Source organism: Bidens hawaiensis, unplaced genomic scaffold (assembly GCF_021521415.1).
Source record: "Bidens hawaiensis isolate Kalapana, Puna unplaced genomic scaffold, B.hawaiensis_p1.1 tig00012795_1, whole genome shotgun sequence".
NCBI lineage: Eukaryota > Viridiplantae > Streptophyta > Magnoliopsida > Asterales > Asteraceae > Bidens > Bidens hawaiensis.
The window spans coordinates 250,494-268,759 of record NW_027492064.1 but is presented as its reverse complement, the minus strand read 5'-3'; the positions used below and the strand labels follow the sequence as shown (position 1 = coordinate 268,759).

The following is an 18,266-nucleotide window of genomic DNA, read 5'->3' as shown; positions in this document are numbered from 1 at the left end:
TATAAAGCCCATGCACGTGCATATATAATACGAAACCATTGTTTTTTAACAGTTTCACTTATAAGCTTTGATGCCATATTGGATCAAAACTTAAAAAAAAAAGTTAAATGTATTTGGTTTTAAGATAACTAATTTGGTAAAGACGTTCAAAACTCATAAGCTTCAAGGTTGGGTCATGTTAAGTGATGTTAGAATGTTTGATACGACATGCGAACCGCGTTATCTAACAAATTAACATTCAGCAAACCTCCAACTCTATGTGTCAAATCGAAAGACGGAAAATAAGGTAAACGAATCGACCAAACTTTCTATAAACGGAAAGAACAAGCACACAAGCGTTCACGATATCAATGTGCTTAATGAGGTTTACAAACATATTATTAGGTTAAAGAATGATTATGGACCACCAAATTTCCCTTCAATATGGAGCCCCACTTTATCATAATTGCCACCATTTTCGATTCTCCATTTGCTTTACAAGCTCACCGGCCAAAGATGCAAAGTTCTCGGACCCGCTTGCTAGTTCTTCCGAGTTCTCTTTTAGTTTCTGTCACATTTTTATCATGTGTCAATATTAGGAAATGAAGTAATGGTGGTCACTGTCAGTATATTAATCATTAGCTAAAAGTGGGGACTAGTAATGCTTAGCTTTATTATAGCACAACCCTAATAATAATAACAATACATGTGGTAAACCAATCGAACAGCTCAAAACAAAGCAAGTTGATTGGTCTAAAACATATATTGTTCGGTTCACAGTTCGGTTTTGACGGTTTAATGGTCTTACAGTCTTACACTCTGACCAACAGTTTCAAACTTGGAACCAGCCATGCAAACCGAACCGGACATTTAACATTTGTTATTTAATTTCTTTGCATTTTAGGAATATCAAATTACGTTACATGTATCAAACTCACGAACTATATTTATCATATTAACAACTTTACTACAAACTAACGCTTTTAAAGGAAAAAACTGGATTGAACCGCTAATACCAGCCAGTTTGGTTTGTCATATCCTGAAACTATAGTTAGGTTCGGCCAAAATCTTCATCAAAACTGGATCGTGGACACCCCTAAAAATGTATAAAGAATGAGAGAAAAGGGGAGGAAGGGGGTACCTCAAGTTTCATTTGGCGTTCGAGAAGCTTGTCCTTTGCTTCTAGAGCTACAGCCGCCGTATCCTAGATGATGATAAAAATTCGAAGGGTTAATAAAATGATTCTTAAACACACACAAAAAAAAAAACATTTTCTTTTATTAAATTACCCCGGTCCCTCCCTTTCTATATTTGGCCTTAACTTCATCAGCTGTCCTAGCTTTTGGTTCTGAGCCACCTTCAAATAATTTCTCCCTCTCCATCTGTTTGTCTACATGTCACAATAAAACTGGTTAGTGTATGCCCAAAAACAAATTATACTATGCATAAAGTTTTAGAAAGTGTAGTATACTTTTTTCCGTCTTTGCCTTTGTCTGAGTCGGAGATGCTGGCCCAGGAGAAAGAGGTTCCACCACAAGTTTTTCTACAACTGATCAAAAAGTTAAAATAGTCAAAAGTTGAATAGACAGAGGGAACCGCATGGTGGTCGGGCAACAGGTCAAAACAGACCATGTTAAGGTAGGGATGCAAACGAGACGATCCAACTGTGAGAGTGTGAACTACTCGAGATCGGCTAGCTAAAACCTTGAACATAGCCAAGCTTAAATGAGCTCAAACCCGGACATGAGCCTAAAAATAAGCTCGTTTAATTCACGAGCCCGAGCTTCAATTTTCGAGCTCCAGTAAGCTCAGGAGATATGAAAGGCAAAACGTAAATTGAAATCGGCCAGGAGAAATTGAAATCGGCCAAGAGCAGAGGTGGTGAGGCAGGTCGGACCAATGATAGGGTTTAGGTATGTTTATAACAAACAACGATGGTGAAAATCAAAAGATAATATTTGTATTAAATTGAAAGATTTGATCACAAGGATCTACAAGGATAATAACCACAAGTGGTCCCGGGCTATGCCCTTCTCATGCATATGGCAATGAGCTTAACAACTAGCCAATTCTATTCCTATCAGCCTTTCATTTACTAAAGTAAATATATTTACATGACAACTAATTAACTAGTATGTATAAAATTAAGATAAAATAACTTAATAATTTTACTATGATGCATATAAGATCTATAATAAATATACAAAATAAGTATAAATACATGTAAATTTTTTAATAAAAAATAAACGAGCTGGAGCCCAAGCCGAGCTCAAGCATTAGAAATAGAGCTCGAAACAAACCAGTTCAAGCTTAGGCAAGTTTGGTCTCGGCTCGGCTCATTTACACCCCCTATGTTGAGGTAACGGGTTAAGATGGACCGCGTTCAATTGAGTTGGCCTGAAACATTTCTTTGTCCATTTGCAGAATAAGTTACTTAGGAGGTTGTATGCCTTATATATCACTTCAAATTTGGCCACTTTCCTTAGTTAAAATTTATGACTTTACGCATATGATCTTTCACTAAAACATAACCTATATTGACCGATTCATAAGTAACCTGGTCGAATCTGCCACCTCTAGGAGGAGAAAAAGGTGAGAGAGCCAGAATTAGAACCTAATTTGATTGGTGCATCAACTTCGTCTCCCAAATCCAAATCTAAATCAGAAATTGAAAACGGGGACCTTGAAAACAAGGCATCTAGCTTAGGAACAAGAGCGTCACGGGTTTCTTCAATATATGTATTTTCATTTTCCTTTTTTCTTATACCCTTGATGATACCACCAATTAATCCTGTTGGTGCAGCCTGCAAAAAGAAAAGTCAAAGCAAATTAAGAGCAGTTCTAGAAACTATCAAAAGAAGTTCTAGAACATATAGCAACCTGTTTCTTCTGGCTAAGAGAGAACTTAAGAGCAGCCTCTGCAGCTTCTGCAACAACTTTATCATGAAGGCGAGGTAAAGCTTCCGGGATCCTAAACGATTCCAAAAGTCATAAATCAGAATGTGTGTGTACACGTGCACGTGCGCGTGTGTAGGGCTCTAAACGGGTCGTATATGTGGGCTGTCGGGTATGTAAACGAAAATTTTACATGCACTCGACAATTTTACACACTTGAAAATTTTTATATGAACCCTTCGAGTTTGACACGAGCACGCTTCGTTTACTTAAAACTTGTTTGCAGTTCGACATGATGTCGAGCCAAACCTGTTTAGACTAAACCCAAAGTCCCAAACCCACGAATTCCGTGTGAGGTTCTGTCATGTTTTCATGTCGTGAAATTCATACCCTTATGCGCGCGCGCGCGCGTGTGTGTGTGAGAGAGAGAGAGAGACCTGAAGTCATTTTCAGAGGTGAAAAGAGATATAACAGCAAATTCACATTCATACACCTAACAGAAAATTAAAATATAAAGTTGATAAATAAAAACAATTTGAAGATAACTTGAATTAAACAAATCATTGTATAATAACAAGATGCTATAAGTGAGAAAGAATCTAACCATGGTTATATTTGTATTACCAAAACAACTCATTGTCTTCTCCATATTGGTCTTGAAATTCCATCTGAGAATAGACATTATGGAAGTTTCTGCCAGCACATTAAGATCTGGCAAGGACCTGCATGAATATAACAAGTTCATTAATCGCCCCACACGCGTTTACACAAACTTATCAAAAAATAAAAATATACTTCACCTGATCTCAACAACTCCACTGGAATAAACTAAAATCACTCCAGACTCCACTTCATTATTCTTGAATATCGTAGCCCAGCAGCATTGTTTCTCTAAATCGATTTTTCTCATAAAGTTTGACCGCCCCTGAAGCATTATATTTTAAAAAATGCTGTAACAAAATGATAAAAGTAAGATAATATAAAACCAAGTAGGAACCTGAATTAGTGACTTGGTTGAAAACAAAAGTATTGAATCGGCACAAGAAACTAAAATGAGTGAGTCAACAAAAGTCTTCCATAATTCAGTGGCTTCATTTGAGGTATTTACTTCTTCTTCAGTTGCATCACTTTCTGAATCCGTACCAGACTGTAAAGACTCTTTTACATCTGTCGGGGCATGTGGCGAGTTCACGGGATTCTGTTCAGACAAATCTGGAACGGCAAATTTTTCATCTGAATGTAAACGCATTCCATTAGCAACAACAATAACACAACAGGTCAGACAAAAACATAAACTGACAAGTGCTATACTGCAGTTTTCATATACTAGACCCTTGTATTTTGAGAAGTGTGTATTAAATATTTTGAATTCATAGAGAAGTATAAAGTTTACCAAATTAATCAATATAAGACTTACATAAAATAGCACACCGTTCCAGACAACCATACATTGATCATATCAAAATAAGATATTTCAAACTAAAGTTAATCTTGTATCTATACATATACAAAATATGTTGGTTAACTAATAGATAAATCGCACCATGAATAAGAAAAAACTGTATACCGTGTAATAATTAATATCCATTAAATTCACATATATATATATATAAGATACTGCAATTAACATACTATGAATTTCAAAAGATTTTGTAACTGCTTATCTTATTTTTTGCAAAACAATCTTATCCAACTCATACTTAATTTAAATAGTTCAAATTAGTTTTGGCATGAACTGACAGCTGAGACTAGCTATCATGTAATCATTTTTTATCTACTATGTCGGTAATACATATATAATTACTTAATAACATTAATTACACTAAAGAATGTAACTTGCCTAAAAGGTGCATTGAGATTGCAGTTGATTGTTTAGGGTTTACTGACTGACAGCAGATCTTGTCACCACTATTAATATCCACAAGGATGACATGTGCATCTTTAGTCAATATGAAAGCCACTTCCTTTTCTGGATCTTTTGATGATGTGTCTCCAGATTGCTCAGGATCGTTGGTATGAGTTTGTGAATATGTTTTTATGGCCACAGAAACAACTGGAGAATTGTCGCTGACTAGGCAATCTGTGAGAAACAATACTGATGATGATATAACATCAAGTACAGCAACCTAATATGCAAAAGATGAGTTAGTAAAGAACTAATAATGCATGACCATTTGAGTTATAAGTCAACTCAAAAAAATTATGATTATAATGCTTACCTTACCACATTCATATCCAACAATTATTTTAGCTCCACAAAATGTGTATTGTAGGCTTCGTACTGGAGATTTTATCAGGGAAAAGACAGCGGTCGAATGCCACCCGTTCCCATGGTGCAAATCAATTTCTGTAAAGCATGTGTGGTATCTATTAAAGTAAATGAAATGAAATTTTTTAGGGAAGCTATTATGTTTCTTTTACACACTCAAGTACTGTTTGACAGTAAATGAAACAAATGCTCCATTAACCGTTCGACGGGAGGTTCATTTATTTAACAAACGAATGAACATGAACAAAAATTTCGTTCATTTAGTTAAACAAACGAACATGAACACATCTCGTCCGTTCATTTAAATCCGTTTATGTTCATTCGTCTAGCCTTATCAATATTTGTTTGTTTACATTAGTTTAAGTTTGTTCGTTAATATATTAATTAAAAATGTTTTAACCCATTACAACTTAGTCGAGTTTTAATAGCATTTTAGATCCAACACATTGTTCTCCACATTACTTTCAACTGGTTTTAGCTCAGCTATGTTCCTTTATTTATGTTTGTTCATCTCTGTTCAGTTATGTTTGCTCAATTACGTTCATGAACCATTTGTTTATACTGTTAACGAACGAACACGAACATGTTCATTTCCTTAACGAACAAGAAAACCCCGTTCTTTTAATTGTCCATGTTCAATCATCTGTTCGACTAAAGTTAGACGGACAAACACGAACATGCTCTATTTGTGTTACTTCATTTACAAGCGTAACTGTATTTCACAAAGTGCACCTTCACATTTGGTTTCCGTCACAAGGTGTGTGTTTAACTTTTCAGATTCTCCAACTAGCTTAAATAGACAAACCTATATACAAATATAAATACATTATCAGACATGAAAGCTAGACATAACCAGGATCTATCACCTTTTAAACAGCTAATAATTTGAAACAATTTCGTTTCCATGGAAGTTCCCAAGTTAAAATTACCTAAACATCACAAATCAACTAATTGAATTGATATAGACCCATAAGATTTATTTTGGAATTTGGATATTCAAAAAATATACTTCCATCAAACCAAGTAGTTTTTGAGAAAATAGTTTGTACCAGACCACAATCATTGCCAACAGCTAAACTTGATGTTGTAGAATTGAACTCCAAGGCTGATATGGGTTCACTTGCACCAGAAATTTCAGTACCTTCCACCTGAGAAAATAGGGTAAGCTCCAATGAGAAGTTATTGCTATTCGTTGTTGATCTGTTACTCTACAGTCATGACACAATTTTATGATTTTTTTTATAAAATTTCATAACACTAACCTGCAATCCTAGAACAAAAATAGGCGACAAAACAGGAAATGTGGCATCCCATATTCGAACATAGCCATCTTGATACCCTGCCATGTATATTCTCTCAACTCCAATATTTTCAGCTGAGGATAGTTGACTGAGAAAGCCACCACGCACAGGCCACTTTACATCCCCTGTGGATGTAGGAGATGATGATTGAGGTTTTGCAGCCAAAACTGTCTTCCAACATTAAATGAACAAAGAGAGAAACTTAGCAATCGCATGCAATATAAGAAAAGTGCATATTTGGACAATTTTGTTTAGAAAGAGTCGACCTCCAAGACAGGTCAATTAAATAACTAGCTAAAAGGGGAACGAGTCAAATAGCTGAACAGCTCAAATGGGTCAACCTCCGAAACTATTTCATTCAATGATTTCAATTACTACTGTAATCATATTGTTTCGCATCATAACTAATGCATAAATTATTCTTTAAAAATGGACAAAGTAGGGGTCAAAATTTCCAAAACGACAAGGGAAAAAAAATAAGGTATTAGGTTGGCATATCTAACTCTTTTAAAAGATGGATCATGTTTGGGTTGACCCGTTTATTAATGGGTCGTGTCAGGTTGACCCGTTTGTTTAAACAAGTTGACCCACTAGCCCGTTTAACCCATTTTTTTTACCTCTAGGTAAATGGGTTAACCAGTTCACTGTTCAAATTACACGAATTGAAGTGTGTGTGGGTTAGGCTTGATGTTTTTGACAAGAATAAAAACATGAGTCATGTTCGTGTTGAACAATTCAAGCCGCTAACTCGCAGCCCGTCAACCCGACATGATTGACACCCCTAACAAAACATGTCAACCCGTACCAAAACTAACTTGTTTCAATCAGAACCCAATTTGACCCAGCCCGTCTGACATGCCACCTCAGTTAGTAGGTATTTCTAACCTCCTTGAGAGCTCTTTGCAAATCCTCGCTGTCCACCAAACAGAGCTTTGAGATGGTCATATAAGGTTCAACTGTTGGTATAGTTACAGGGAATTGAACTGCGTTTACAGCATGTTTCATATCTGGAGCAGATATCAATCCTGTCAAGCACTCTTCAACGTAGACATGCAGTTGACCAGGATTGGTCAACACAAAAAGTGTGGTATCGCTACTCTCAGGCACACGTACCAATTCTATATCCGCATAAGAACCGTTAAGTGTTAAATCTAATCGCTTAACACACTTCAGGGATTCTAGTCCAGATGAAAAATCAAGATACAAGATCTGCAAAAAGCAGATAGTTAACTTAAATATATAAATTGTGCCAAAGTTAGTTATATCATCATGTAGTTATTCCAATTTAAAAAAACATAAGTGAGTGATGTGTTTTGAATGATACCGTTAGGACTTCCTCAGATCCAATATCATCACCTCCATAGACAAAAAGTTGACCGGCAGAACCACTATGTTGACTATTTGACCAATGGAGAACAATGACTGGGAGTCTTCTATCACCTGAAGATAATCTTAACTTAACTCCATTATCAGATGACTTATTCGCTTTCTGATTATTGGTAGATATTGCTGTTGGTAAATTCCATAATATAATATCTCCGTCTACATAGCCAACAGCAAGTATTGACCCATCAGAAGAAACCCAACAAAGAGCACTAATCTCCTTCTCTATCTGCTCTTCATTTGAACTATTGGTTAATTTATTATGTCTGATATCACTTGTGGAATGAATAACAATTTCATAGTTTAGCTGGAGATCAGTATGGCCTCTAACAAGTATAGCCTTATCTTCAGAAATATCCCATAAAATTATCACTCCATCTTGATATGCAATCAACACTCTGCAGATGAAGCAAACTACTGTAAACATGTGTTGACTGTTAACCTATAGAAGAAACGAATTAAAAGATTAATATTTTTCATGCCTTTTTCCTGAGGAACAAGGTTGGGCAAGTAGGCCCACAACAGATTGTTGATCAGGTACTTGAATCGAGGCTTCATCTGCAAAACGACAAGATATGTTGTAAGGTATTGCTGCAGATATTTTAAACTTATATAAATTCAATTATAATGTTATTTATTTTGTTTCAACATATGTGAAGTGCTGTGACACATTTAATTAGCTGGTGTAAAGTATTGCCCTGCTTGAACGCCCAAGATTTTAATTTTCAGAAAACCATTATTAACTAATTAAAAGAAAAAATATCTAATACTATCTGAAGTTCTGTTGTTTTGGGTTTTTTCTTTGTAATTTTTTTTTTCTTTGTAATCGGCTAAATTTTTATTGATCCCTGTTGATAACTTAAACAGATAGCTTACATACATACACCAATGAGCCTAATAAAAACTTTGATGAAAAATGTGCACACCGCAAGATTCATAATATACTTTTAAGAAATAAAATGATACAACATAAATAGTTACTGTTATGCAGCATTATTAAGAAATAGTTGTAATCAGGGATGAGCATAAAAACAAATAACTGAACAATAACCCAAAAAAAGCAAACCGATTGAGATTCAGATGGTTCAAATATGATACTTTTATAACTGATTTTTATGATTTGGTTATGGCTATATGAATATAAATAACTGAATTAACCACACCGACAATAGAATCAACCTTTATATTTCTTGTTTTTATAAATATTATTGTATGTCATAAACTTGTTATAAATTTTACAAACAACGTACAAATTAAAAAAATGCTAATATTTTATTTGACCAATATATATTTGGATTTATTAATTAAATCTTACTTAAATTCACCCACCTCCAAAGCTAGTGGTTAACAGAATTAATCAAACTATCTTTTCCAATAACCGAATTAACCGAACCATTTTAAGCACAACAATAAGTTATGAAAATCTAAAAACCACAACACCAGTTACAGGTTCACTTTTAGCCCATAAGCAAACCGACCCATACAGTATCTACAGTATTGTATACATTTACAATATTGTAACTATTTATGTCAATATCTAAAATTCACATTCTTCCTAACACAGCGTTCAAGAAGTAGTCAAGTAGATTTCTAAGGAAATAGTGCATTGCTGAGGCTTTATTTCCGATCATTTGATTATGTTTTGATGCTTTTCTTCTATTTCTTAAACCTAAATATATACCAAAGGGTCATTCTAGAAGACTTAAGTTGTAACAGACAGTAAAAGATATCCCAAATCATTTATTGTTGTTATCTGAAGAAACAAGATGCCAAAAGTCTAAAATAAAAGCACTCTTAAATGCACAAAAAAATATATCCCACCAGAAGAGGTTGTTTATGATGTAAAAACAGATGAAGCAGAAGTTCCTAAAGCACAGCAATAATTATGACATCAATTTTTCTAACTACAAGTATAATACAGTTGCCATTACCAGCTATGATATCAGCAGGAATCTGATAGGGCATTTGTTGGATATACCCTTCTTCAAAGTTAAACTTTAATACAGACAAATAGCCATACTCGTCTCCAAGATACCTGCTTGCAATAGTCAACTCTTTAAAACCATATCCTTTGTGTAATCTAAACTGAAATGTAGAAAGTCAAATTGGCGAGACTTACATGTAATTAGTGCCACAAACTACAGAAAATGCACTTATATTGGATCCCCATTGTAAATTTGAAGTCAATCGCCTCTGTTCTAGATCCCACACCTATCAAAGTCAAAAGCACAAATAGTAGATAAAATGACTCTTCGAGTCTTCGGCTTGCTTCAGGGTACAAGAGATGAAACTGCATATATACATAATATATTATATACCTGCACTACATTTTCATTTGAGACGCTGACTAGATAACCTTGGTTTTCTAAGAACTGGAAAAAGAGAGAAAAATGTTTGTTAAACAAGACGTGACATAAGTTCTATCTTCAAAAGAGTAAATTACATGTAAAGCAAACAAAAGAGTGAGAGTGAATAATATATGTTTCACTAGACAAAACACCTCTAGATATTTGAAGGGTACTGTGTTTGGAGATATTAGAAGGCATTCAATATTATCACCACCAATCAACTTTATCCTGCCATCCCTGCAGCAACAAAAGAACATATAAGAAAATCAAGTAAATAACAACACTTTTTAACAGTCAGATGGAACATATGGTGGTTTATTTCTTTAAACCAAATATGTATCAATCTTTAAAAGGAGAAGGAAGAACATTATACACTAATGACTAATTTCTAAGGTTTTATTTACAGGTATTAAATGGTTAAACCCATGAACAAAATCTTCGCTTGAAGTGGGTTCGGGTAATAGCTTTTTTCGACTAGCTATTGAAAAGAAGAATAATATACTCACAGTGTGCCTACAGCCAGTAGATGCTGAAGGGGATCAAAAGCCAGGATTGATGCAGTTGACGGAATCCCATAATGAACAACAACATGTGGTTCAAAGTCATTCAATTGTGGAGCATCCTGCAAAATAAGCATGTAAAAATTTCAAATTTGAAGCTATTATTTTACAGAAAACATACACAAAATAGAAGATACAATGACAGGAGTTTAACAATTTGGTAGATATGCTATTTTGCTACAAACAACAGAAACATAAAAATAATTTGCCAGCATAACTACGTATTAGGTACTATGATAAGAACCAAATCGGAAGGATCAGTGGAATAGCTACAATTTCAGATGGATTCAAAATTGATCTTGTCAATCAGATGCACAATTATCTCTTTGCTTAATTTAAGCAATTATCCCAAATTACCTCCATGTCAAATTTCTGCCTATAGTCATCTCTTTTTCTTTGTCTAGAATTTTGATTATTGTGTTCTTGTATTTGGAGATCTGCCTATCTCGAAGCAGGCCAACTATGACTTGTTTTTTCCCTATTTCAGTTAACCGAATTTCCCAGTTTCTATTATACTACTCCACCTAACTATCTATACAATTTAATACCCAAAATAATTTAATAACTGTAGTAGATTACACAATAATCCTCAATATACTTATGAAAATAAAAATTTCTTGCAATTTCTGTAAGGCTCGCATACAATAATTCAAATTCATGACTCACACTTCCACCTTTCAGCAAGCTACCTAAACAATCTTAGCCTACTGCACTGCATAAGCATCATCATATCAGCCTGCACATGTTTTCAGAGATGCCATGACAATAGTGATGATAACCGTTCGATCAACTATTGTAAAATTTCCTAATTAGCCATAACTATTCCATTTATCGTATCCATCATCATCACATCACCAATACATTCTTTAATTTTTTTGGTTGTATAAATAAGATAGGAGTATATTCATTAGCACTTGTTTGGTTGATTACGCAATAACCTTCAACATACTTATGAAACTAAGAATTTCTTGCAATTTCTGTGAGGCTTGCATTCCCATAATTCAAAATCATGAGTCACACTTCCACCTTCCAACAAGTTATCTAAACTATCTTAACCTGCTGCGATGCATAACCAATTAACCATCATCATATCAGACATGTTTTCAGAAATGCCATGGCGCTAGTCATGATAGCGAAGTGGACCATTCTACAATCTAATATCAAACGTCCTAATGTACCATAACTATTACATTTTCATATCTAACTATCATCATCACATCACCACTACAATTTTTAATCATTTTATTATAGCTGTATAATAAGATCACCAGTAATATTAATATTCAATAGTAATACTTGCATTTCAGAAATGTCCCCACTGCTAGCTGAAATCAAAAGCTGGATGCTCTGTTTCGCCTAATTCAATTTTCCTCCTAAACCTAGCTAGCGGTCTTCACTTTCATTCAGTTATCTAAACATTTAACCTAGTGCAACATGAAAATAGTGATGATAACTGTTGGATCACCTATTGTCAGATTTCGTAATTGTTTGGGTGTATAATTAATAAGATAGCAGTATATAGTTGCATTGGAGAAATGAGGCATGCCTTGTGTAATTTGCCTAAACCTAGGGTTCTTCACTTTGAATTATGTGCATGTAGATAGAATATATAAACTTATTATTATTATTATTATTATTATCAATTGACGTTGCTTTTCATTTCAAATTCCTAATATTATTTATCGGCTGGCTATTAAACAATTCGTAACATATAAATTAATTAATTGATGAATGAATTAACTCGATCATAAAGCATAATAATAAACCTAATTAGGTGAAAATGATTGAATTAGTACCTTAGGAGGAAGAGAAGATTGGGATTCCGGTGGAGGTCTGTGAAATAATTTGGCAAACATATCGCACGCAGGATCATATAACTTCATAATAATTCTTCAATTTTGCACCTCTTTAATGCATGTTCTTGATGGATGATCATCTACGGTGGTTCATACGAAAGTCGTTTTAGGCCGGCGTGTATCGCGTCACAATGCCACCCGTGTTCTCTTTTGTTCTGTTGGTTCGGCTATCTTGCTTTGTGCTTGGCCACTGTCGTCATATTTCTGGTTTGGACTTGCACCTATTAATAAACAGCTGACCATTCATCGGTTTCATTACATCGAAACGTAGATAAAAATATTTCCGAACCAACTCTTTTTATTAAATTAGTTATCGTTGTTAAGCTTAGAGGACTGAAATTGTAAAAGATCAACTTGTAGAATGAAAGAAAAAATATATATAATAAGACCAAACAAGCCGTTGGCTAGGTTAATTGGTCTTCCCATTCAAGACCCACATATCAAATACTAGCGTAAATCACAATAGATGTATTCAGTCTTGGAGCGATTACTCCTTAATCCTTTTGTCCATAACGTTAATAGCTTTTCGTCTAACCTTGCATTGAGGCTTTCTTTAGCTTGAATATTGTAACTTGCCAAGTTAATTGTTAGATCATTTGTGATTTAGTTTGGGCTTATCTTTTATTATGTGATCTGACACGAACTATACTATAAACGTTTTTTATATTTAGCGATAGACAACTGACTTTCGAAAACTATGACTCCCCTGAAAAGATTTTTAAGGCCTACCACCATTTAAAACTAATGGCTTGAGGCATGTATCGTATTGGAAATGAAATGCGTGATTTGAGGCGCTATCAACTAAGAGCATTCACAATGGTTTCTCTATCTTTATTCCAAAAATTTTACTAAAAACATCTTTTCTCTCTAAAATATTTTATCTTTAAAGAACATATCACATCTTATTTTTAATATCTATTTTTAATTTATTTAAATATTGCTTTTTATTCTTTTTTTCTCTACTTATACTTAAACATTTATAGAGATGCATATGGAGAATGAATAATGAGTTCTAGATTTTTTATCCCTTTTAAAATAATGGGGGTAGATAGTTTATTTTAGGTTTTTAATCATTTTTTTCTAAATTTTAAGGATGAGGTATGAAATAGAGACTCCAACACGATTGCTATAAGCAAAAAACTTAAAGAGTTGGCAGTGGACTCTATATAAGGCGTATAGTTGTATAAGAGGAGAATAGCAAATATTTTATTTCTCTTTCAGTCTCCCTGTTCACATACTATGTGTGCTTTTCATTTTCTTAAGATCAAGAAAGATGGCGTATTCGGGTCAAAACATAGATGATTCAGTTTTTCTTACATTCATTTTGTTGATTTCTTGATATGGTATTGTGTGTTCTTTGTTTAAATTTGTTGGTTTAAATGTTTTGAGAGACACAATGGTCCTTGCGTTTTTGTTTGATTAATACATTTCTTTTTATGGTTCTAGATTTTAAGATATAAAGGATATTCTTAGTACAATGATCCGATTAAAATTTTTATTTAAATTATATATATATATATATATATATATATATATATATATATATATATATATATATATATATATATACGGTGCATTTACTATATGCTAATGTCTTAACGTACGGTAGGTACGCGAGACGCTTAAAGGCAAAAACCTAAAACGCTCATTAAACGCACAAAAACTTAAACGCTCAGCCAAAAACCTAAAACGTTCATTAAACGCTCAAAAACGGTCTTCGTGAAAAAAAAGTGAAAAATTGATCGATTAACCATCCAAAACTGTTTTTTCGGTGAACCAATGATTGATTGGATATGTATTGATGATTCCGAGATGTATGGATGTTATTTCATGGATCGATTCGTGAAAAAATGGATTTGCGTACATATTGTACGTTAAGGCATTATTGTATTGGATCTGTTTACTATATATATATATAACTGAAAAGGACATTTGTAAGGATTAATTCATTACGAATTGAGTTCTCAATTGTGAATTTCTTGTAATAATTCGGGTGTTCATACCTTTACGACTTGTTCTTGAGTTTTTTAACCAAGGAAAGGAGATGGAAGGATAAGAAAGGGAAGGGAAGGGAGGGAAAAACTTTTTTTTAATTAGGTATGTTCTTGAGTTGGAAGGAAATTAGAGGAAAGGAAAGGATAACTATGTTATCCTTAGTAATCATCCTATTTTAAGAGGATAATCTAGACATTTAGTGGGAAAAAATATCAATTTAATCTCTCCGAACTCCTCTTACTCCTTTCCTTTCCATCCTAAAAAAAACTCAAGAACACCCATTTTTTAACTATCCTTAGTTTTCCTTTCATTTCCCTCCTTTATAAAAATTCAAGAACAGGACGTTAGTGTGTTTGGAGTTACATTCATGTTTTGTATTGAAGTAATTGAGGGTGTTCATATATTTAATGTGTTTGAAGTTAAATTCATGTTTTTTTTATTGACGCGTACTTAGGGGTGTTCAAAACTATCTGAATCCGAATCTGTATCCGAATTATCCGACTATCCGTATCCGAACTATCCGAATTTTCGGATATCCGAAAATTCGGATTTGGATAGCAGTTTTCAGATTTTTCGGATATCCGAATTATCCGAAATATCCGGCTTTTTAAGTTTAATATTTTCTAATTTATTTTATATTGAACATGAAAACAAAACCCTAATCTAACATAACACAAACCCAACAGTGGCCCCTCCGTCACTCCTTCCTTAACCCTCATTCCTAATCAGTCATCCCTTCTGGTCACAAATTAGTTCCTCACGGCAGCACCACCGTCGGCCGTCGCATTAGTGCAGCACCACCTCCTTAATCGCCGTCGCATCAGTGCAGCACCACCTCCTTAACCACCATCGCAGCAGTGCAGCACCACCTCTATAACATTGTGAGCTCAATAGATCTATAAGAATCTGTTTCATGATGCATATTATATTACATATTATATTATTACAAATTTACGAATAATAAATTCAATCAGTTGTTGAATCCACATTGTGTGTAACATCAATAACTCAATCAGCACCATAGATCTATGAGAATTTGTAATCTCTAATGTATGATTTTTATCATTAAAAAAAGTTTTTTTTTTAATTCTTTTTAGGATATTCGGATATCTGAGGTTCGGATATCCAAAATTTCGGATACCTGAACTTCGGATATCCGAAGTTTCAGATTCGGATAGTGATTTTCACTATCCGAAAGGTTCGGATATCCGGTTTCGGTTTGAACAGCCCTACGCGTAATGCATAAAGATCCCTAAAATATTATGAGATATCTTCTTTCTATGATTAAAGTTTTATTTCCGTCATCTTTTTCTCACACCATAAACACAAATAAATATCGTCTTGGATTTTTCTATTGACGGCCATCTTTCTGATTATTTTATTTTTCTATTTTTTTCTTCTCTCGACATAGACAAATAAAGAAATAATTCATTTGGTATCTAACACTATATTTTTTGTTTTAGTCTTACGTAATGGTGATCAGTGGCGGACATACATAGAGGGTATGGGTAACCTTTGATACCCCCTCAATTTTTTAACGGTAGTGTAAAGAAATAATTTTGGCCGGTTTTCGTGTTTCGTTACCCTTGGAAAAAAATGGTACCCCTATGATTTTAAGCTCAACCAATTTAAGTTTTAAACCCATCAAAAGCCCAAGCCCAAACCAAAAAACCAAATAACCAAACTCAACCTAACCCAAACCAAAACCCATTTACAACAGCAACAACCACTTCACAATTCTGAGTTCACTGCTTCACACCACACCACAGCACCAGTCGCCGCCTTGTTGGTCACTCCACACCACAACGTCAGCCGCCGAACTACGTCTACACTGCCGAACGACACCACACTAGTCACCACAGTCCATAGCCTCCGCCCACCTCTCCATCTTTCCGGTAAGATTTTTCGTTTTCTTGTTTAAATTAGAATTAATTTGGGATTTAGGGTTTTTGTTTAAATTAGAATTGATTAGGTATTTAGGGTTTATGTTTAAATTGGAATTGATTAGCTTTTAGTTTTATGTGTAAATTGCGAAATTGAAATTGATTATTGATATTAGATTTTTGTTTCTTTAGGAAACTTTGATTCTTTGAAGATGAGTAAACAACCTTTTATTAGCAACCTTTTTAAATGTCAAAGAAAAGTAAACGATGACATTGGTTCATCACCAAATTCAAATATTCATTCAGCTTCAAGCCTTCAATACGTTCAAAAATCAATTTGGATGATCTTCCTTCGGATCCCATCGATAGATCACCTATGGCTAGTTATCATCTTAATCAAATAGATAACATAAGAAGAGCATATCTTGTTAAAAAAACTTTTCAACCACGAGGTCATAACTTTAAATGGTCGAACGATTGTAGTGGTCGGATACGTTTTAATGTCAAATGGTTTGATTAAATATGATTGATTGGAGTAAAGCAATAAACCAGAAAAAGCATATTGCTTATAATGTTACTTGTTTAATGGAAGTGTTGGTAATCAAGATGGAAGATAGGCTTTTGTTAGTGGAGACTTTTGTAATTGGAGTAAACCGGGTGCCTTAAAGGAACATGTTGGGGAAGTTAATAGTGTTCATAATAATTCGGTGCAAAAATGTGACAAATCTTTTGAACCAAAAGCGATCCTATGAGGCGAATGTCACTAAGCATAGTAATGAAGAAAAGATTGCAAACTGGTATCGATTATTGGGTTCTGTTCGTGGTTCTAGATTCTAGTTAGAAAATAGTTTATCATTTTGTGGTCATAATGAATATGAACTCTTTTTCTAAAGGTCTCTTTCTTGCGGAGATGAGATATTTACAGCCCACATGTTTAAATTTATTTGCTTTCGTGTTTTTTATATTTGTTTCGTTAACATTGTATGAAATATGGGGAAAACAATTTGGGCGCTACCCCTATGTTTCAAGTCTAAATCCTCCACTAATGACGACGTTATGAATATGTATTGGTCTTGTTAAAATTCCTCAAGTGACAGGGCGTTTTACTTCCCGCATAGCCACATCGTGCAGGTTTGTTTTTCTTGATTTGCATGATTTTTATAATAGTTAGATTTAGTAATAATGCGTAATCTTATAGTTCAACCAAAGTCGATAATTAATTTGCAAAACTCCTTATTTGTTTTTGTTTTTAATGTTTTGTTTTTTATATTTGTTTCTTTATATATTTGGTTAAGGTAACAGAATATCATGATTTCAAATTTCAAATCGTATGAAAAAATTTAATCATTTAAATTGCACTGAAATTGTTGAAATAACTTATTTGTTAAATATAGAGTTAAATGTCATTTTAGTACATGTGGTTTGTACAATTACGCAACTTTAGTATCGTTTTTGAATTTATTGTCTATTAAATCAAGGGTAAATTGGTAATTTTGTATATTTTATTTATTTTCACTTTTGGGCTAAGTGCCATTTTTATACCCGTGGTTTGTTCAATTACACGACTTTAGTACCTTTTTTGAATTCATTGCAACTGGATACTTAGAGTAGTTTTGTAAACATAGACAAACCAAAACAGAATTACATATTACAATTAAATGGTCACTACATTTATGATAAAAGATGAAAAACAACAATAAAATGCATACCATTATCTTTAGCGTTTTGTTCTTGATTTTAGCTTCAAGATCTGAGCTCATCTTAGCCATTGTTTTTGCATTTTTTTTTCATATGCGT

The 18,266-nt window shown here is 33.8% G+C and overlaps 1 protein-coding gene across 1 annotated transcript; it reads right to left on the bottom strand.

Annotated features, from left to right (window-relative positions):
* Nucleotides 1-231: 231 nt before the first annotated feature.
* On the bottom strand, nucleotides 232-12,604 carry LOC143542218 (uncharacterized). Its single transcript, XM_077034853.1, has 24 exons — nucleotides 12,532-12,604; nucleotides 10,682-10,797; nucleotides 10,328-10,412; nucleotides 10,146-10,199; nucleotides 9,947-10,038; nucleotides 9,759-9,862; nucleotides 8,310-8,385; nucleotides 7,769-8,225; nucleotides 7,330-7,653; nucleotides 6,406-6,615; nucleotides 6,193-6,291; nucleotides 5,876-5,948; nucleotides 5,094-5,221; nucleotides 4,715-5,000; nucleotides 3,872-4,107; nucleotides 3,675-3,799; nucleotides 3,479-3,596; nucleotides 3,312-3,367; nucleotides 2,860-2,950; nucleotides 2,594-2,783; nucleotides 1,451-1,528; nucleotides 1,269-1,369; nucleotides 1,121-1,183; nucleotides 232-547 (listed from the first exon to the last, which is right to left on the bottom strand). Exons 1-24 carry the CDS (start codon nucleotides 12,589-12,591, stop codon nucleotides 440-442), a joined length of 3,330 nt encoding a protein of 1,109 aa, XP_076890968.1. The 5' UTR covers nucleotides 12,592-12,604; the 3' UTR covers nucleotides 232-439.
* Between the last annotated feature and the right edge of the window lie 5,662 nt (nucleotides 12,605-18,266).

Excerpts from the sequence above, each read along its gene's own strand:
- LOC143542218 (XM_077034853.1), bottom strand. The coding sequence starts at position 12,591 with ATGTTTGCCAAATTATTTCACAGACCTCCACCGGAATCCCAATCTTCT. Across the intron at positions 6,292-6,405 it reads TTTTTGTTCTAGGATTGCAG|GTGGAAGGTACTGAAATTTC; the intron begins GTTAGTGTTATG and ends CTATTTTCTCAG. Across the intron at positions 5,949-6,192 it reads TTGGCAATGATTGTGGTCTG|GTTTGTCTATTTAAGCTAGT; the intron begins GTACAAACTATT and ends ATTTGTATATAG.